The sequence below is a fragment of the Petromyzon marinus genome, chromosome 17, assembly GCF_048934315.1.
Source record: "Petromyzon marinus isolate PM22_M1 ecotype Great Lakes invasive population chromosome 17, UKy_Petmar_22M1.pri1.0, whole genome shotgun sequence".
NCBI classification, from domain to species: Eukaryota; Metazoa; Chordata; class Hyperoartia; order Petromyzontiformes; family Petromyzontidae; genus Petromyzon; species Petromyzon marinus.
The window spans coordinates 11,640,873-11,655,536 of record NC_133683.1 but is presented as its reverse complement, the minus strand read 5'-3'; the positions used below and the strand labels follow the sequence as shown (position 1 = coordinate 11,655,536).

The 14,664-nt window shown below is 45.5% G+C and overlaps 1 protein-coding gene across 4 annotated transcripts in view; it reads right to left on the bottom strand.

Annotated features, from left to right (window-relative positions):
• LOC116943341 (uncharacterized) overlaps positions 1-14,664 on the bottom strand; it is a 66,945-nt gene that overhangs the window by 33,479 nt on the left and 18,802 nt on the right. For all 4 annotated transcript variants that reach the window (XM_032956156.2, XM_032956157.2, XM_076067617.1 and 1 more), the window contains exons 3-6: positions 14,065-14,252; positions 6,602-6,752; positions 3,858-3,919; positions 936-2,443 (exon numbers count right to left, since the gene is read on the bottom strand). In XM_032956156.2, coding sequence (XP_032812047.2) covers positions 936-2,443; positions 3,858-3,919; positions 6,602-6,752; positions 14,065-14,252 — 1,909 coding nt within the window. The remainder of the gene's footprint in view (positions 1-935; positions 2,444-3,857; positions 3,920-6,601; positions 6,753-14,064; positions 14,253-14,664) is intronic.

Here is a 14,664-nt window from a genome sequence, read left to right as displayed (position 1 = left end):
CGCAGAAGACAGCGAATTGAGTCACATGAGCAATTTAAACAGTTGGATGCAACTGGGAGGAGTAACTCATGCAAAGTTCTAGAGTAATATTATGGGCAGAGCTGAATGGAAGGCCATGATCATCAATGCCTCTGGGAAAGGACATGGTGCATTCAGAGTTTATTGGCCAGACATCAGCCTATTTGATTCGCATCCCATTTATCACGTGAAATTGGAATTTTTATCGACGTAACCTTTTAATGTTTGATCTTGGTATAAAATTCCCTAACTGCTTGGCTATAAGGATCCATGCTTCATCATCACCAGCCATGTTCTATACACTGCTGGAAGAAGGCTTGCCCACGCTCATTGCCATCCCTCTGTCCTGTGAAGACACATCTGCACACATTATTTCTCTAACTCCATGGTAGTCGTCCTCTAGGGCATGTTTCTTCTTCCTGCGGCTGCTATTCCATCGCAAAAGTCTCCTCCGTCTCCTGCTGACCATCCACTTTCACTGTTTGTTTACTGTATGCGCTACTTGTATGTATATGTTGAACTTCTTTTGCACTGTACATAGTCAACCATGCTAATCGGAGGTGCGGGGGAAGGACAAAAAATTAAATTCGTTTTCAATCTAGATGACTAAAAAGTGCATGCATTTCTAATATGGGAAGAGTGTTACAGACGGCCGCAAGAAATGCATCGATGGTTAGCCAAAAGCCACTGCGAGGATGATCAGAGTTTGTGATAATTTATGCTCCTTGACGAGATCAGCAAGGCATTGTGGTTCATTGTGCGGTGAATTGTGGGTTAAGCGGTCTACTCTACGTGACTCTGCTTTGTGCATTGCAGAACGCATCTACGGCATAAAGTGAGGGAAACCCGCATATCGAGCAGACAAGACATGTTGAATTCCTAGTTTTTTGCCTTTTAACACAGCATTAAGAAGGTACCTTCTATCTCTGAGCTGAACGCGCACCCAGTACAGCGGTTTCATCGGAAGGTGCGGCTCCACAGAGGGCCGCTGCAGCGCCACGCCGTGCGGGAACGCCGCCTGATGCCCTCCTCTGTGCGGGAAGCCAACGCCGTCGTGCGACGCACTTGACAAGGCACCCGGGTGAGCGAGGAGTGGCGGGGCAGACACTCCAGGGGGCGGAGGTGGAAAGGGAGGGGGAGGGATGCAGCCACCGGGAAGTGGTGGAGGAGGAGGAGGATGGAAGGAGCTTCCAGGAAGAGGTGGAGGAGGGGGAGGGAAGGAGCTTCCAGGAAGAGGTGGAGGAGGAGGGATATGGCCGCCAGGGAGAGGTGGTGGAGGAGGGATGAAGCCTCCAGGAAGTGGTGGAGGAGGAGGGATAACGCTTCCAGGAAGAGGTGGAGGAGGAGGGATATGGCCGCCAGGGAGAGGTGGTGGAGGAGGGATGAAGCCTCCAGGAAGTGGTGGAGGAGGAGGGATAACGCTTCCAGGAAGAGGTGGAGGAGGAGGGATAAAGCCTCCAGGAAGAGGTGGAGGGGGAGGAGGGGGAGGAGGGGGAGGAGGGACGAAGCCCAAAGTAACAGGAGGAAGAGGTGGAGGAGGAGGGATGAAGCCACCAGGAAGAGGTGGAGGAGGAGGGATGAAGCCACCAGGAAGAGGTGGAGGAGGAGGGGGAGGAGGGACGAAGCCCAAAGGAACAGGAGGAAGAGGTGGAGGAGGAGGGATGAAACCCGTAGGAAGAGGAGGAAGAGGGGGAGGTGGAGGAATGGAGCCCCCAGGAAGAGGAGGCAGCAGAGGAGGAAGAGGGGGAGGAGGAGGTGGAGGACCGTGAGGAGGCGAAGGAATCAAATCCACAGGAATAGTTGGAGGAATAAAAGAAGGGGGGAGAGGAATGGAGCCTTCAGACATAGCTGGGAGGCAGCAGTCTGTAGGAAGTGGATGAGGAAGCTTTGGGTCTCCACAAGTTGTGGAATTTACATTGTCGACCGCAGGCAAAGGTGGAGATGTGTTAGAGCCCCCTGCCTTGGGCATTTTTGGGGCCGACTTAGGCGAGGGTTCGTAGAAGGGAAATGAAGCAGGCGGGCCGACTTTACGCGATACTTTAGCCTGGAAGCACGACTTTGGTCTCGGGGTGTTCTCGGCCTGCGGAGAGCACGCCGCGTTCGCCCTGGAGGGCTCTTCGCCGTAGAATAGCGTGCCGAGCGGGGAAACCATCTTTTCGGGAGATGTCTGAACCGATCTTGTCTCGGACATCTTCGTCGCGTGCGCCGTCGCATCCGTCTGCGTCTGAGCGTTCATGCCCTGTGTCCCGTGGGCCTCCGCGTGGGCGGCCGCGTCCCTCACGGTGCCGTGACGTCCCAGGCAATTGCTGTTGATGTCAGCCAGCTCAGAAATCCTTCTCCTCAAGTCCGCGATCTTATGCTCCAGCCTCGTGAGCTCCCTTGTATGCTCTCCATTCAAGTGAAAGACTCTACATTCGTGTATTCTCTGAAAACACACATTTTCAACATTTACAGAAGTAGTTTGGCCTGCTCCGTCAACGCTGGACCGAACACCTCTGAAGCGGTGGGAGCACCCATGCTTTACCCCCCCCCCCCCCCCCCCTCATCAGCTAACTGTGGTGCTAACCGTTTGTTTTACTGGGTGGAGAGAGGCGGGTGGGGGAGGGGATGAGAGGTTCAAAGAAACTTGCCCATTGCAATTGCCGTGCCGGGAGATTGCACCTGCAACCTGTGGGATTACAAGTCCAGAGTGCTAAGAATCACACCACAGCAACATTACCCGACGACTCTCTATTTACTACAAACGTACGAGTTTGTGAGGGAGGCGATACCCTGGGCCTTATTGCGAGTTGCATGAAAACGCACATCTTCCCGGGGCCCCTATGTCGGTATAACAATAGTTCATGAATTATACGTGGCTCAAATTTTCGAATGAGATATCATCCTCAACCCATGCATAGAATAGATGCAACAAGACACAAAGGTGCACTGCACCGCATGTACACAAGCTTTCAGCCTTAACCAGACCACCGGCTCAAAGGAACTGATCGTGGGGCTATGCTGTCGTTTAGGACCACGGACTCAACAAATTGATCAAATGTAGCCACCCCCAGCAGACAGCAGTGAAACAAAGACACAGCTGTAGACCGGCACTTTGTCCTCATTAGGACTCATCAGTATAGTGCAGCTATCAATGTTGGCTGCTGCCACATCCTCTGGGAGCATAATGTGGATAGGACTTGCCTTTACACCATGGGGCAACACTCTCAACTCTTGACAAAAGGCTTTTTTGTACATAGGACGCTGCATGCCTTTGTGTATTTAAAATTCCAGACTGCATTAAAGTTTTCTGTTGTCATGGGTTTTCTCATCATTTACAGATTTTAGGCAGCGGACCTTCATGACCAAGTAAAAGCAGCCCATTCAGACCAGGAGTGTCTTTCTCAAGGAAGACACTAATTTAAATAAGTACGGGAACACACAGCAAACAAATTGCACTGTGTAAACAAAATTATATCGAAAAACAATGCTTCAAATATAATCAATATACATCAAAGAAAAACCTCATAACTTTACATACACATTCAATAAGTATGATAACACAAATGTTTAAATGTTATTCTTAGGACTTGATAGCCAATGGACATACAGGAGAGTTCGCGGTGATGTATAATAATAATAATGATGCTCACGATGCTGTATCCACTGCAACACTTGAATCTCATACACTTTTAACGTCAAATCACATTCATATGCTATGAAAGAGGGCCATTGCCCCAAACGTTGACTATTATTATACACTTTCCCTTTAAGGCCACATCACGATTGACAAATGCATCGAGTTGCTTGTTAATTGCAAGTAATTTGTTCAATTGTTACGTTACAACTCCTTTGCTGACCTCTGCACGTGACACAGCCCCCTCGTGCTTCTGCTTCATTCGAAGGATTTTCTTTCGATACTCTGCAAGAAAATAAAACTGACACTTAACAATCCGGACCTTTCCCTTATAAACACTTTCCAAGCCGTTATGACGATGTCCGTCCGTGCGTCCGTTCGTCCGTACATCTCCATCTGGTCGCCTCACCCCTCAAACCGTTAGTTCAAACACGTTGCTTCAAGGTCACGAGGAAGCTGTTTTTCCTCCAAGGTGATTCATTAAGCTTGGAAACATGTGAGAGGCACTGTGAGCCAGAGCTAGAGAGTTTGAAGTGTCTTGAGATTTCTCTGCACTTTACAGTTATATACAGTGAGGGAAAAAAGTATTTGATCCCCTGCTGATTTTGTACGTTTGCCCACTGACAAAGAAATGATCAGTCTATAATTTTAATGGTAGGTTTATTTGAACAGTGAGAGACAGAATAACAACAAGAAAAACCAGAAAATGCATGTCAAAAATGTTATAAATTGATTTGCATTGTAATGAGGGAAATAAGTATTTGACCCCCTCTCAATCATAAAGATTTCTGGCTCCCAGGTGTCTTTTATACAGGTAACGAGCTGAGATTAGGAGCACACTCTTAAAGGGAGTGCTCCTAATCTCAGCTTGTTACCTGTATAAAAGACACCTGTCCACAGAAGCAATCAATCAGATTCCAAACTCTCCACCATGGCCAAGACCAAAGAGCTCTCCAGCTGGGACCATAGTCACCAAGAAAACAATTGATAACACACTACGCCGTGAAGGACTGAAATCCTGCAGCGCCCGCAAGGTCCCCCTGCTCAAGAAAGCACATATACATGCCCGTCTGAAGTTTGCCAATGAACATCTGAATGATTCAGAGAACAACTGGGTGAAAGTGTTGTGGTAAGATGAGACCAAAATGGAGCTCTTTGGCATCAACTCAACTCGCCGTGTTTGGAGGAGGAGGAATGCTGCCTATGACCCCAAGAACACCATCCCCACCGTCAAATATGAAGGTGGAAACATTATGCTTTGGGGGCGTTATTCTGCTAAGGGGACAGGACAACTTCACCGCATCAAAGGGACGATGGACGGGGCCATGTACTGTCAAATCTTGGGTGAGAACCTCCTTCCCTTAGCCAGGGCATTGAAAATGGGTTGTGGATGGGTATTCCATCATGACAATGACTCAAAACACACAGCCAAGGCAACAAAGGGGTGGCTCAAGAAGAAGCACATTAAGGTCCTGGAGTGGCCTAGCTAGTCTCCAGACCTTAATCCCATAGAAAATCTGTGGAGGGAGCTGAAGGTTTCAGTTGCCAAACGTCAGCCGAAACCTTAATGACTTGGAGAAGATCTGCAAAGAGGAGTGGGACAAAATCCCTCCTGAGATGTGTGCAAACCTGGTGGCCAACTACAAGAAACGTCTGACCTCTGTGATTGCCAACAAGGGTTTTGCCACCAAGTACTAAGTCATGCTTTGCAGAGGGGTCAAATACTTATTTCCCTCATTAAAATGCAAATCAATTTATAACATTTTTGACATGCGTTTTTCTGGATTTTGTTGTTGTTATTCTGTCTCTCACTGTTCAAATAAACCTACCATTAAAATTATAGACTGATCATTTCATTGTCAGTGGGCAAACGTACAAAATCAGCAGAGGATCAAATACTTTTTTCCCTTACTGTATATATTTTTAAATTTTTCTCTCCAACACACCAGTGTGCTGCACTAGTAACGAATTGGCATATTCTGTTTATGTGACAAACCTTACTAATTGGCTGTGTCGGGTGGTGGCGGTTTTAACGACACATTTATATTTCCGTGATCTAACCTAAAAAAACCTATATTATGGATGATATTGGTCGCGAAAGCCTACGTGTTCAAATTCAGTTTGCAAAACAAACAATAGCATTTCAACACCTGTAATAAATGACAGAATTACCCAAATTAAAATTAAATCTGGTAATCCTTTCTTAAAATGCAATTAAAGATTGAAATTCATTACAATATACATATATGAGTTAAATAGCCTGTGGGGGGAGAAGGGGGGGGGAGCTTTAATGAATATATCAGTAAGCTCTGAACTCTTAGTAGTAATAAACAGGTCCCTGCAGGGTGGGCTGGTAGGAACATTGTAATTTTGCGCAATTTTATGACATTGTTACGTAAAATTGTGCAAATTGAGAGCGTCTTCCCACCTTTTTGCCCTCAAAATCGTTGAGGGTTCTTCGGACAAATTATACACCCAACAGCACGAGATTTCACTTCGTTAAAGTATTGAAAGGGGACGGATGGACGGACGGACCGACAGACGGAAGGGCGGACACATTAATCTATTGCAGGCTGGTACACTCAGTTTACAACTTCGTTCCTACCAGTATGACGCACTTTAATTGCCCAAGAAGGCCACACAGAGTCTCAGGGCTCCTCTTTAGAAGGGTCCCCCCCATTGGGATGCTTTGCCACCAATTCCATTGATTATTTTTTTATTTCCACATGTAGAATGAAACGCAGAGACTCCAGAGAATATTATTGTGTTATTTTATCAATTTATTATTTTATTCTCATTCTACGTGACTTTACCGAAAGAACCAAAGAAGACTCCAGAGTAGTTATGACACTGAAGGATCCTCACAGATGGATTCAATAAACACATGGACTCCATCCATTGCATCGCATCTAAATCTTAAGCGTCATCGCCTGGCCACCTCGCAGCCCCACCGTTCATTAATCTCACCTTCCACCAAATGCGCCGAGTCAGCCTGGGCGGAAGAAGCTTCTCCGGACTTGAATGAAGGCCAGCCTGCCTGCAGTCTCTGCGGAGGGCTGTCGTCCCAAGCCGCTCTTCTCTCACCACCCACAGCCGCCCAGGCATACAGCTCCTCTGCCTTAAAGGAAGGTAAAGGTACAGGTGCAGCCCTGCGATCACATGCTAACGCCACTGTTAGCGGATGGGCCTCCCCCTCGACAGAGCTCTAGACAGCCCCTGCCGAGGGAATTCGGCTTACTTCTTCCACACTGGTCAGACCTTTGGGTAGATGTGGGAGTTCACACACATTTGACTCCACCGCACGTGAATTTTTTTCCACCTAACTGTGGTGTTAGCAATTTATACAGCTGGGTGGACGGAGGCAGTGGGCCAGATATTTTAGAAACTTGCCCCATAGTTCCAACTGCCGCGCCGGGAGGTGAAATCAAACGCGGTGTGCTAACAATTTACAAACAGAACAGCAACATCCATGCTGGATTTGGACGGCATCTGAATTTTGACTGAACACAGACCACTTCACAACCCCGTGTGCTCGAGTATTGCATTGCATCTCAAAAAAACTGCAAAACATTCTCATCAACACAAATTGCCCCTGAGGCTATACAGTGAGGGAAAAAAAGTATTTGATCCCCTGCTGATTTTGTACGTTTGCCCACTGACAAAGAAATGTTCAGTCTATAATTTTAATGGTAGGTTTATTTGAACAGTGCGAGATAGAATAACAACAAAGAAATCCAGAAAAATGCATGTCAAAAATGTTATAAATTGATTTGCATTTTAATGAGGGAAATAAGTATTTGACCCCCTCTCAATCAGAAAGATTTCTGGCTCCCAGGTGTATTTTATACAGGTAACGAGCTGAGATTAGGAGCACACTCTTAAAGGGAGTGCTCCTAATCTCAGCTTGTTACCTGTATAAAAGACACCTGTCCACAGAAGCAATCAACCAATCAGATCCATACTCTTTGGTTCTATTCGGGTAAAGTCACGTATGTAAAAAATAAAACAACAAAAATCGCGACGTTTCGGCCACAACACAAGTGGCCTTCATCAGGTGAAGGGACCGTGCTGTCACGAAGACAGCGTAGGAATTAAGAAAGTCAAGCCAGGTCGCGTCCTTTAAACTGTGTGGGAGGAAAGCAAACGCTTTGAGCAAAGGAATTAGCATAAAGTGCTGATAGAGCACCTAATACGGGGGGAGGGGAGTTTACAAACGTTGTTTTGAAGGGAAATAAGCTGCTGTGAAAGTTTGGTATATCACTACTTGGATAAATATACTGCACCATTGAAAATTAGTTTAATGTTTGGTATGATTTAGAACACATTTCCAATGATTGCTTAATTTCAAACCATCTTCTCAGTTGAAATTGTGTCTATGTTTGTAAATCTGAATTGCCTCGTGAACAAATCTCTGATGATAACCTATAGGTTTGCAAAGGACCTTGGTATCAGAGAACACTATATCGTGATCACCCACAGCGTTGTTACAGTGGTCAGCCACGGCAGAAGAATTCGTTCTGCCGTGTTTCAAATCTGATTTGTGCTCGCGAATTCGGTCAGAGACATGTCGCTTCGTCTCCCCGATATAGCAATCACCACAAGTGCAGCTCAATTTGTAAACCCCGGGGTACTGTAAGTCAGGAATGACACCCTTCACGGATGGGATCAGGTCATGGATTTTGTGTACTATATTGAACCAGACCAGGATCTTATGTTTGTTTAGAATTTTGGAGATCTTTTTAGTAACGTCTGCTATATATGGTAGTGTGATGGTTTTGACCGAAGTATCAAGTGGTTGTTTCTGTATGGAGGGAGAAACAGCTTGGCGGATAGTACGGTGGGAGTATCCGTTTCTCTTGAGGGCCAGGTGTACACCACCTGGTCAAGTGGTGTTGGTCCGAAATGCAATGAGCCCTGTGGTATAACGTTTTGATTAGAGAATTATTTTGAGCTGGGTGGTGGTGGGAATCAGGCTTCAAGTAGGAATCTGTGTGGGTGGGTTTCCTGTAGACAGAATGCCCCAATGAGCCATCAGGTCTCCTCTCAAACAGAACATCCAAGAATGGTAGCTTGCCATCTTTCTTCACTTCCATGGTGAATTTGATGGCAGGATGTCTGGAATTGATGTGGTGTAGGAAAAGGTTCAAAGCTGGGAGGCCATGTGGCCAAATGACGATGGTGTCATCCACATATCTCTTCCACAGGGAAGGTCTGAGGGTGGAAGACTGGATGGCATCTGATTCAAATTTCTCCATGAAAACATTGGCTATCACTGGTGATAAGGGAGAACCCATGGGGGTACCCTCATTTTGTTTGTAGAAGGTGCCATTCCAAGTAAAGTATGTATTGGTGAGGCAGTGTCTAACCAGCGCAGGTGTATCGGGGTCTAGTCCATGTTGTACCAAATTTTCAATTATTTCAATGGTATCAGGTACCGGGACCTTGGTGAACAGGGAGACCACATCGAAGCCGACAAGGATATCGTCAGGGGATAGTACAACGTCTTTGACCATAGAGACCAATTGGGCTGAGTTAAGTACTAGACGTTAACAAAATCGTCATTAATCAGAGTAACACCCCGATTTCGGACAATATGAAAACAGTACTGGCTAGAGGGCTAAATTTTGCTGTCACCCCGAAACATATTCCTGTAGATGATATCATCTCTCAAGTCGATGTAGTCCTCAAAGCATAGGACACATCCAAGCAGACGTTGCGAGAGCTGAAATAGCCACTATTCTTAAGAATGCTAAGAAACTCATTAGCAACATCAGCAAAAATGAACGCTCTGAACTCGCGAATTTAAAAAACAGAAGTGATATAGTAACCCTCGCAGCCGACAAAGGCAACACTACTGTAATTATGGATAAAGATTCGTACAACAACAAAATCCAGAACCTACTCAACCATGGAAGTTACTCAAAAATTAAAAATGACCCTACTAATAGCCTTACTATAAAAACCAACAAGATCATCACAAGTTCGACCTCCCTAATCGAACAAACTAAACGTCCCTCCCTAAAACCTTCTGCTGCTAGACCCCCTACATTCTATGGTCTCCCCAAGATTCATAATGAAGGAACTCCACTACAACCCATCGTATCCACGATCAACTCCCCTACCTATAAGCTAGCACGTTTTCTGTCAGATACCTTGCTACCTTTCACTGGCAAGACCTCCTCAGCAGTACTTAACTCAGCCCAATTGGTCTCTATGGTCAAAGACGTTGTACTGTGCCCTGACGATATCCTTGTCAGCTTCGATGTGGTCTCCCTGTTCACCAAGGTCCCGGTACCTGATACCATTGAAATAATTGAAAATTTGGTACAACATGGACTAGACCCCGATACACCTGCGCTGGTTAGACACTGCCTCACCAATACATACTTTACTTGGAATGGCACCTTCTACAAACAAAATGAGGGTACCCCCATGGGTTCTCCCTTATCACCAGTGATAGCCAATGTTTTCATAGAGAAATTTGAATCAGACGCCATCCAGACTTCCACCCTCAGACCTTCCCTGTGGAAGATATATATGGATGACACTTTCGTCATTTGGCCACATGGCCTCCCAGCTTTGAACCTTTTCCTACACCACATCAATTCCAGACATCCCGCCATCAAATTCACCATGGAAGTAGAGAAAGATGGCAAGCTACTATTCTTGGATGTTCTGATTGAGAGGAGACCTGATGGCTCATTGGGGCATTCTGTCTACAGGAAACCCACCCACACAGATTCCTACTTGAAGCCTGATTCCCACCACCACCCAGCTCAAAAGAATACTCTAATCAAAACGTTATACCACAGGGCTCATTGCATTTCAGACCAACACCACCTGACCAGTGAATTAAAACATGTACACCTGGCCCTCAAGAGAAACGGATACTCTGACAGTACCATCCGCCAAGCTGTTTCTCCCTCCATACAGAAAGAACCACTTGATACTCCGGTCAAAACCATCACACTACCATATATAGCAGACGTTACTAAAAAGATCTCCAAAATTCTAAACAAACACAAGATCCTGGTCCGGTTCAATACAGTACACAAAATCCGTGACCTGATCCCATCCGTGAAGGATGTCATTCCTGACTTACAGTACCCCGGGGTTTACAAATTGAGCTGCACTTGTGGTGATTGCTATATCGGGGAGACGAAGCGACATGTCGCTGACCGAATTCGCGAGCACAAATCAGATTTGAAACACGGCAGAACGAATTCTTCTGCCATGGCTGACCACTGTTACAACGCTGTGGGTGATCACGATATAGTGTTCTCCGATACCAAGGTCCTTTGCAAACCTATAGGTTATCATCAGAGATTTGTCCACGAGGCAATTCAGATTTACAAACACAGACACAATTTCAGCCGAGAAGATGGTTTAAAATTAAGCAATCATTGGAAAGATGTTCTAAATCATACCAAACATTAAACTAATTTTCAATGGTACAGTATATTTATCCAAGTAGTGATATACCAAACTTTCACAGCAGCTTATTTTTCCCTTCAAAACAACGTTTGTAAACTCCCCTCCCCCCCGTGTTTGGTGCTCTATCAGCACTTTATGCTAATTCCTTTGTTCAAAGCGTTTGGTTTCCTCCCACACAGCTTAAAGGACGCGACCTGGCTTGACTTTCTTAATTCCTACGCTGTCTTCGTGACAGCACGGCCCCTTCACCTGATGAAGGCCACTTGTGTTGTGGCCGAAACGTCGTGATTTTTGTTGTTTTATTTTTTACATACGTGACTGTACTGAATAGAACCAAAGAGTATGGATCCTTGCAGTCACGAAAGCTTCAAATCTAGAAACCAATCAGATTCCAAACTCTCCACCATGGCCAAGACCAAAGAGCTCTCCAAGGATGTCAGGGACAAGATTGTAGACTTACACAAGGCTGGAATGGGCTACAAGACCATCGCCAAGCAGCTTGGTGAGAAGGTGACAACAGTTGGTGCGATTATTCGCAAATGGAAGAAACACAAAAGACCTGTCAATCTCCCTCGGCCTGGGGCTCCATGCAAGATCCCACCTCGTGGAGTTGCAATGATCATGAGAACGGTGAGGAATCAGCCCAGAACTACACGAGAGGATATTGTCAATGATCTCAAGGCAGCTGGGACCATAGTCACCAAGAAAACAATTGGTAACACTACGCCGTGAAGGACTGAAATCCTGCAGCGCCCGCAAGGTCCCCCTGCTCAAGAAATTCACATATACATGCCCGTCTGAAGTTTGCCAATGAACATCTGAATGATTCAGAGAACAACTGGGTGAAAGTGGTGTGGTAAGATGAGACCAAAATAGAGCTCTTTGGCATCAACTCAACTCGCCGTGTTTGGAGGAGGAATGCTGGCTATGACCCCAAGAACACCATCCCCACCGTCAAACATGGAGATGGAAACATTATGCTTTGGGGGTGTTTTTCTGCTAAGGGGACAGGACAACTTCACCGCATCAAAGGGTGAGAACCTCCTTCCCTCAGCCAGGGCATTGAAAATGGGTCGTGGATGGGTATTCCAGCATGACAATGACCAAAAAAACACGGCCAAGGCAACAAAGGAGTGGCTCAAGAAGAAGCACATTAAGGTCCTGGAGTAGCCTAGCCAGTCTCCAGACCTTAATCCCGTAGAAAATCTGTGGAGGGAGCTGAAGGTTCGAGTTGCCAAACGTCAGCCTCGAAACCTTAATGACTTGGAGAAGATCTGCAAAGAGGAGTGGGACAAAATCCCTCCTGAGATGTGTGCAAACCTCGTGGCCAATTACAAGAAACGTCTGACCTCTGTGATTGCCAACAAGGGTTTTGCCACCAAGTACTAAGACATGTTTTGCAGAGGGGTCAAATACTTATTTCCCTTATTAAAATGCAAATCAATTTATGACATTTTTGACATGCGTTTTTCTGGATTTTGTTGTTGCTATTCTGTCTCTCACTGTTCAAATAAACCTACTATTAAAAATTATAGACTGATCATTTCTTTATCAGTGGGCAAAACGTACAAAATCAGCAGGGGATCAAATACTTTTTTCCCCTCACTGTACAACTGCAAATAGGCACACGAGTGGCCATGAAAAAAATTAACCTTTGCAGGTTTTGGAACGCAGCTCTCGCCGTACATTATTGATTAGGATGCAAAAAAACACTGCACTTTTTACAGGGCAGCCATCGATACCAGTCCGCTCTCACAGCTAGCGCTGGATGTGCGTGCGCGAGTATAAATTATCTGCAGCATCAATATCGCACACGGAAAAATAACAACGTCTAAAAATATCACGTTATTAAAGGAATACAAGACCCAAAAAAAACAAGTAGTTCTAATCGAGTACACAAAATAGCTGTGTGTGCCAGTCTGTTCCACATGAGCTGAAAGCTTCGTTAATGATGGGGGGGAAAAAAGGACCCTGCAGTGACGTTTGTGATATCTCTCCAGCGATAGCGTATAAAAACAATTACAATAGTGTGGCACAGTACAGGGACAACATCACGAGGGCATTCCTGAGAGTCACATTAAGTGTTTTTTGTAATCATCAGCCAAGCTTCAAACTCATTGCCAGACAGCATGGGGACACACATCATAGATATACATCACTCTTTGAAATTATACCGTAAAAAAAATTGTAGTAAAACAAATGGGAGTGACATCACAGCGATGTCACTCGTGCCTTAATAAATCCAACAGTAGTGTTGAACAAACTAGGACTCAAAAGGCACTGGGCATTCCTCACATTTAATAGCTTAAAGATTCGTGAAATATTATATCCGTGACAACACAAGAATATTTCCTGTGAACACTTTTTCAAGGAAGAGCCGCGGGACTGTAGTTATGCCAGGTCGAGTAATTGAACCGATAATCTGGAGCAGAATCAATCAATCAATCAAGTAATCACACAGCACAGCTCGAATGGAAAAACAAATATTTCATGAAGCTCATCTCCTTAAGATCTGGCCGAGTGGCGTTGTGCTCAGAGCGTTCAACCAAATTAGGAGTTGACAGTTCAAACCCCTGTCAGAGATCGCCAATAAAATGCATACCACCCTGTGGCCATCGCATGGATAAACTGGCACCCACCACCATGGGAATGTGTCATATCCACGACCAGCTAAGGCACAATGACAGAGATGAGTGCTGCCCCATTGCCCGTTTGAGCAGGGAGACAACTAAGCTGTTTCCCAAGGAAAGCTAAATCACACAATTAGTATATTTGGTATTCGCTATCACGAATGCACGACGTTTCAGCAGACGACAATAATCTATGGTACTTTCACCGTAGGGGGCGATGTTGCGATAAAGCCAAATTTGGACCGTTGACATTTTCGGCTAATCTGCCCGCAGTAATAGTCACGGGCATCCGCTGGGCACGAACCACAAACCCTCTGCAAGAATGCAACAAGTTTTAATTGCCACGGCAATGAAAAGTAACCGTACCTGAAAAGGTGGTGAATTTTCTGCAGAAAACGTTGTGGATTTCAGCTCTGGTGAACGCCTCGCTACGCAGAGAAGCCCAGCGTGCAGGAGCTTCGAGCAGAGTCTGCGAGCCTCTTCCTGTTTCTCCTGAGAGCTGATAACATCTCCATCGGGGATCGAACGGATAACCCATTCCAACAGCGCCCTCCCTAATGCACAAAATACAAAGAGGTCAACATCTCCCTACACTGCGTTGGTAAATAAAACAGCAACAGTACTGTATAATGTTGTCAACATTTTAATTAGATTAGCTAGAAGTATATAAAAAAAACACATCGCTGCCGACTGTATATTTTGGTTTTAAATTACTATAGCTAATTTAATTATTCAGCTAAGAAAATTTAATTGAAACTTGTTCGTCTAATACAGGGGTGGCCAACCTGTAACAGACCAAGAGCCAAAAAGTAACCATCAGTTCTGCAAAGCGCCACGTGTAAATATAAATGTGTATATATTGGCAGTTTTCAGCACAGCACGGGAGACATAAAAAAAACATTTTTGCTACTGTAATGGTGCGTTCTACGTTATGCCCTTTCGACGGAGCCGCATGCGGCTCGGGAG